The sequence below is a fragment of the Meleagris gallopavo genome, chromosome 3 (assembly GCF_000146605.3).
Source record: "Meleagris gallopavo isolate NT-WF06-2002-E0010 breed Aviagen turkey brand Nicholas breeding stock chromosome 3, Turkey_5.1, whole genome shotgun sequence".
Lineage (NCBI taxonomy): Eukaryota > Metazoa > Chordata > Aves > Galliformes > Phasianidae > Meleagris > Meleagris gallopavo.
The window spans coordinates 38,457,107-38,463,764 of NC_015013.2; the positions used below are offsets into that span (position 1 = coordinate 38,457,107).

Genomic DNA, 6,658 nt, shown 5'->3' on the forward strand with positions numbered 1-6,658 from the left:
TTTTTTCACTTCTCTTTTGGTTGTAATGACAATTAACTTTTGGAACAACCAGAATTTTTTGAAGTCCAGGTTGGATGCCTTTCTAAAAGAAGTGCTTTAGGTCATCCAGAAATCATGGACTCAGTACAAAAAATTTTATGCTATAAAGCAGCTTCTGATGAGTCCCATCTACCTTTCAATATGAATCAAGATTTTTTTCTTCTTTGTTGTTGTTGCTGTTGTTGTTTTTTGTTCAGTCCTATTGGGCATATAGAGAACATAGGAAATAGCTGAATGTACACATTAAGTTCTCCGTTGGGACTAATTTTACCCTTGTTTCACATGTTCATGACTCGTACCTGGCAAAATTCACAGCTGCTTGGAACAAACACAGGAGCAGCATTAGACTTTGCCAGACTGCAGAAAATTGGGCGCACATACTCTAGAGGGAAACCAAATAGTTTTTTAGAAGCAATCTTTTGTAGGTGTTAAAAATATGTGGACAGCAGGACCGTCATACTTTACACATATTTTAAGATATTAAAATATCTTATATTTATTATATTAATATTAATATATATTATATATATATTATATTAATATCTTATATTTTAAGAGCTGTTTTGGAAATAAATAATCTTAATACTTACATGTCGTTATCAGCTCTTCAGTTTTTACTAAATAAATGCTTGTATATAAATACAGTTATGGACCAGAATTGCTTATGAAGAAAACTATTGCTTCACTTATGAAGTAAATCTTACACTTTATATCCTTGTGGAAATTCAGAGTAAGCATTTTTGAAAATCTTCCATGTTTTTTCCTAAAGAGATTAAACTCTTTACTCCTAGATATTTACCTGCATAAAAATTATCTCCTCTCAAAGTCCTTTCATAGTTCAGGTTGATTTTTTATGTTCAAAAATATTCATCAAAACAAAGAAAAATTCCTCTTTCAAAGGAGATTGTAAGTGTCTTTCCTATCAATAATAGCTGTACAACCAGAAATACTTAGGGTCATTCAAAACTATTAGTACTGTAATATCCCAGATAAATGATGTTTGATTTTTCATTTCTATGCTGTCTGGTAAATTGAAACGTTTTTTGCTTAACTTCCACTGTCACTTATGGTCTCCGTCTCTGAGATCAGAATCTAAATCCTAATTGTGTGTTTTGCTGCAAATGTTCTTCTTCTGTAGCTGGAATCCAAATGACTTTTTTGTTCGCTGAATGTAAAATCTTAGTATAGCTCTTGTAAAAGATAATTAGATGAAAAAGATGACAGACATAAGCATTAAATAACTTTTCTGCCATATTAAATGTGTTTGAAGAAACATAATTGGAAGCTAACTACGGAAGAACTTATGATTTGAAATTCAATCAATTTCTGAGTTAGCTTCAATATATTTCATTTGGACACAGCAGAAACTTTTCCTGTGACACTGTTGTTACAAAATAAGCTTTGAAGATGTAAGATGTGAATGTGATTTACCTGTGAATGAGGACCATTTCATCCCTTCTCCTTTGATTAGACAGTGGATTCCAATCTAGTATATAGGTGTTTTTTTTTGCTAAAGTGTAGATAAAGTTGGGAGTTTGAATTGTGTTTTTATCTCTTGTTATCATTTTCAGGAAGGTCTGGATCACTTTGTTTGGTAGATTATTGCAGCAAAATGTTTAACCTTTTGCTCTAAGATGAAGTAGGGAAGTGGATATAAAAGCATGTAGAGAAAAGGTAGCATGAATGCTTACTTAGTATCCCTTTCAATCTCTGCTCAGTCTTCTGTAATCACCATAGTCACTGTAATTATGGAAACAGAAAGTGTTGCATTCCTGAAAAGAGTTAAGAGAAAAGAGCAGTTCTCCTTTGAGCTAATGCTCAAGTTTGTGACAAAGACCAAAATAAATTGGGAAGCATTCATTGGGTTTAAGACTGATTGGTGCAATTCTGCAAGAACAGAAAAGCTCCTTTCATCTTCCCAGTGACCAGTACAGATACAAACCATTTGTTGTGAATGGTCCTTGGCTGATGAAGAAAACCACATCATGCCTAAGATGGCTTTTTTGGAATTCTGACTGGCACGGGCCAAAATCATTCTAGCAGGTGATTTTAATGGTTATGGAGTGAGAAATGTCAGTTGCCAGCTTCTAGACTCACTCCCTGGCCTTCTTTTATTTAGCAGTGGAGAAGCAGTGCTGATGTATGGTCAGTGTTCCATTCTTAAAGCAGAGCAGCCTCTAAGCATGGGAGACCTGGTGGAAAGATGGAGACTCTTCCCTGGGCACTCCCTAAGCTAATGTGATTTTCTTTGATTCTTTAGGAAGAACTGAGCTTGACTAAAAAAAGCCTTGTTGGAAAATAAACAAAAGCAGAGGAGAGTAAACCACAGCAACATTTTGATCCTAAAACTAGTTTGCCATGTGAAATTCAGAGTGCTGTACGGAGACAGTGAAAATGGCGCGGTCTTTTCTCAGGCCATACTCCCACTGAGCCAGTTGATACAATATGCAAGTCTGTAGGCCTCACACTCAATTACCTCCAAGGTCTCATGTTGCAGTAAGGATATAACTGACTTGAAACTACCTTTTCAATGTCAAAAATAATAAGAATGAACTTAGAGGGGAGTTTATGCTCATTTTTACCGTGTGGGAAATGAGTCTTAGATTCAATGAAGTCTGCTGAATAGTTAACTTTGGAACTGCCAACCCTTAATATGAAATAGATTTTGCAACAACATAAAACATTAAAATAAAGCTTTTTGTATGTTGATTGCACTGTATTTTGTTAGTCAGTATGTAAGTCTTACAGAACATTCCCAAGATCAACCACAATGTTGCCATTGAGTTCCTGATACTTGACTCTTCAGTCCTTAGATGAGAAATGAATAGTTCTCAGCAAATCTCCTTAAATGGAATAAACATACAAAAGATGATTGTAGATTGAAAAACAATGTTTGCTTTCTTCTTCCCAAGTCTTATTTAGTTAAGTTTAAATTAAATTTGTTGTAAACATAAGAAGATAAGGGTTGAAAAATCTGGATAAAAGAATCAATGACGATGTCTTCCAGTTCAGCCTATCATTATAACCTAAAAGACCTTCTTCTGTTTTCAAACTTGACTCAGAATAGCATTAATTGTCATCCCAAGTATTTTTTTTCTTGATTTTATTTTTTTTCTTATTTTCAAAATAGTTTCATTTTCAGGAGTTCTGAATTTCATGCAATTCTATGTAAAGTCTTAAGTTTTGATTTCACTATTGAATTTTTTGGGGCACAGAGATCATATGATGAAAGTATTGCAGAGAATACATGCAAGTTAATTTCCTACAACTTTATGTAAATAATAATGAGCCAATAATAAATACTTTCCCAATCTTGAATTCCTTCAAATGTGTATTAATTAGTAGGGTTTTTTCTGCTTTAAATATTTCATTAAATATAAATAATTCCAATATATTAAAAAGTAAAGCTATTAAAATACTCTTTCTTCTCAAATAATCTGTTATTAACTTACTTCTTCAGAGTCTTACAAAATGAACCCATGCTTATTTACATGAGGTAGTTGTAAATGGGTTTTATTTCTGTGAACTTATGTAAAGTGTATAAGATTTATGTCTACATCTTTAGCTTATTTTAGTTATTCTCAGTTCTTAAATAAGTAATGAGCTTATCCCAAAAGTTCCTGTTTCAGATTTCAAAACACACACATGATCTAGCTTCTGGTCACACCGATAGTTGTCTTATTATTCCTAAAGAAATAAACGGAAAGATATTGACTGCCAGAGTGGCAGCATTTGCCTTGTTAAGCATGTGTCCTAGACTTGGACTTTGATCTTACATATTTTAATGTGAAAAGAATGGTAAAAATTGGGCAAGTTTCTCTACTAGCATGTAAATGTAGGACATGATCCCATGAGAGGCATAGATGCAGTGACAATGAATCTCTGTCTTTGCAGAAGACTTTATAGCAAAAAATTTTACTACTACACCAAGACCTAAACACATTAATCCAGTATATCTTTTTAACTACCAATCTGGTTAAGTATAGAAGAAGCACATCTCAGGGATTCTGCATCTTTAAAAAATATAAAACTATTAAAAACTATGAATATTTTTCTTCTAACAAAGAAAGTTGATAGTTGAACCAGTGACTGTATTTTGTTCCATAGGAGATGACAGGGAAATTTTGTATCTGAGATCACTGTGATTGCTTCTAGTTTTAGTACCTATCACTGAAGTGTTTGTTTTGTTTGTTTGTTTGTTTGTTTTTTGTCTAAAATGACAAAAAACTATAGAGTTTCTTCAAGGTTATTCTAAATAACATTTTTTTGCTCTTTAGTAAATTACTTTTGCTTCATCTTTATTCTTAAATGTGAATTAACTTTATCTTTCCATGTTTTAATGAGATAATTGGTATGAATTGTACTCAGGTCTGCAATTGACTACTGTATGTATGGGAACAGAATTTGTGCTTAGTGCTATACTACAGTTATGAACAGACTTTTCTTCATCTTTGTTTTAATTTTAAAAGTATTCTGACTCATATTTCCCCTCAAATAAAAGACAAGGCTGTTTTTTTTTTCAGATACATAAGATTCTTAGTAAGCTGTTGTGTTTGACTTAATTGTTCCTAAATTGTATTTTGCTTTACGTCATAGATATCTCCTTTAATTTTACTAAAAAATTACACATTTTTCTGTGAATAGATGAGTAAAACAATGGTGTAAAATCTAAAAAAAAAAAGTAATAGTTTTCAAACATAGAAATTTTTGTTTTGTTTTGTTTTGTCTTATGGACAATGCTAAGATTCATACGTTAAGGTGTATAAAATTGTTTATTTAATTCTCTTAATTTTGTATCAAATTTGAAGGATTTTGCTTTAGAAAATAATACGATAATTTTCTTTCCATCTCCAGCTGCCCCTAGACAATGCATTGAACTACACTTTGATGAAAAATATTCCATAGAGCCTTCTTGGGAATGTAAATTTGACCACATTGAAGTACGAGATGGACCTTTTGGCTTTTCTCCAATTATTGGACGTTTCTGTGGACAGCAAAATCCACCTATGATAAAATCCAGTGGCAGATTTCTGTGGATTAAATTTTTTGCTGATGGTGAGCTGGAATCTATGGGGTTTTCTGCTCGATATAATTTTACACCTGGTAAGTATAAAACATCACAATTATTGATAGAGAAAGCTAAGTATATTAACTTTGCTTATGATGTATAATGTATAATGATATGTTATTTAATATCTTTAAAGGGGTCTATCTTTTATATCAAAGAAAATATTAATAGATAGGAAATAATACAAGATACATATATTTCATGTAATAAGTAGGGCTTATTCAAGGAAGAAATTTTCAATACAGTTCTATCCAATATACATATACTCTGGCTCTGCAGTTTTTATAAGAATTGTTTTCAATAGAATTCTATTATCATTCAAAATATTTCATGGGAAATGTGCTTTATGCCTGATTGTTATACCATACATCATATCCTTCAAAATTATTACTGATAAAGTATTCTAATAAAAAAAAACTAATTACCTCAGGAAATTCCATCTTTGCATTTCACCAATTATTTCACCAGTTGAGGAGTGGACTAGTTCTCCCTTTTCAATAAAGTAAATTCATATGTTTTGCCGGAGAAGTATACAAATACTAAATAGTATAAGTAAATCTTAATTGTAATTGTACAGCTATTCATTCATCACTTTTAAAACTTAATTCATCAAAGTAAAATAAAATTCATGGTTATACTTTCCAACTGTTTCTTCTCCCACTTATCAACAAAAGATTTCTGCTTTTAAATTTCATTTTTGGCTGAAGCTACAGTAAATTGCACTGAACTGCTGGATTTGACGTACTTCTGTACCTTCTTATGTATTGAGTGATGAGTCATACTTTAATATAGCTTGCTCAAAAGCACTATAATAATTATGTAATTTTATCAATTATGTCACCATTGTTTCAATTAAATTGTTGTATTAAGTGGAAAAATATTCTTTTATAGATATATATATCTTCTAAAAATAAAGAGCCTCAGATTCTGCTTGCTTAATTATTCCAGCAGCATCACAGAAAATACCAGGGCTACTTGAGTGTTCCACTATGTGGCTTTATTTCTCTAATGCAAAGAAAATAGTTATAAAATTAATCAGAGTAGTTCAATCTTCTTTAAAGTCAAAGATTCTGGCTTCGAGAGGGAAAGCATACTTAGATAATTCAAAGAGCAACAGAACATAGAATTTCTGTAGGAAATAACCTAATAAACAGGTAGACGTATACATTGTAAATGCAAGATAATACATGAAATTCATTATATCCTTACACACTTGTCTCTGAAAAGTGAGTTAAATTTGTATGTCTCAGTTACCATGGCTCTCTGGACTTTTGCCATTTTCCTCTCCCTCTTCCCCCAAAGTTCTTTGCCTCAGATTTCATTTCCTTCTTTTTCAAAGGGATTTGTGTTATGGTTGAAAATATGTTCATAGCATGACCTGCAGCTTAGTTTGTCTAAAAAAATTCTCAAGTGATTATTTCATGGACAATGTTTTGTTCTCATTTCTTTTCTTCTGATGTAAGATGGATTTCTACATGGAGATCAATGCTGTTAAATTTCTGTAACAGCATAAATTATTCCAGACTTCAGATGGAAAAGCTGTCTTTTTTT

The 6,658-nt window shown here is 31.8% G+C and overlaps 1 protein-coding gene across 1 annotated transcript in view; it reads left to right on the top strand.

Moving 5' to 3' along the window:
• Positions 1-6,658, top strand: part of NETO1 (neuropilin and tolloid like 1) — a 63,616-nt gene that overhangs the window by 8,241 nt on the left and 48,717 nt on the right. The window contains exon 4 of the mRNA XM_010708705.2: positions 4,894-5,142. Within this exon, the coding sequence (XP_010707007.1) occupies positions 4,894-5,142 (249 nt within the window). The remainder of the gene's footprint in view (positions 1-4,893; positions 5,143-6,658) is intronic.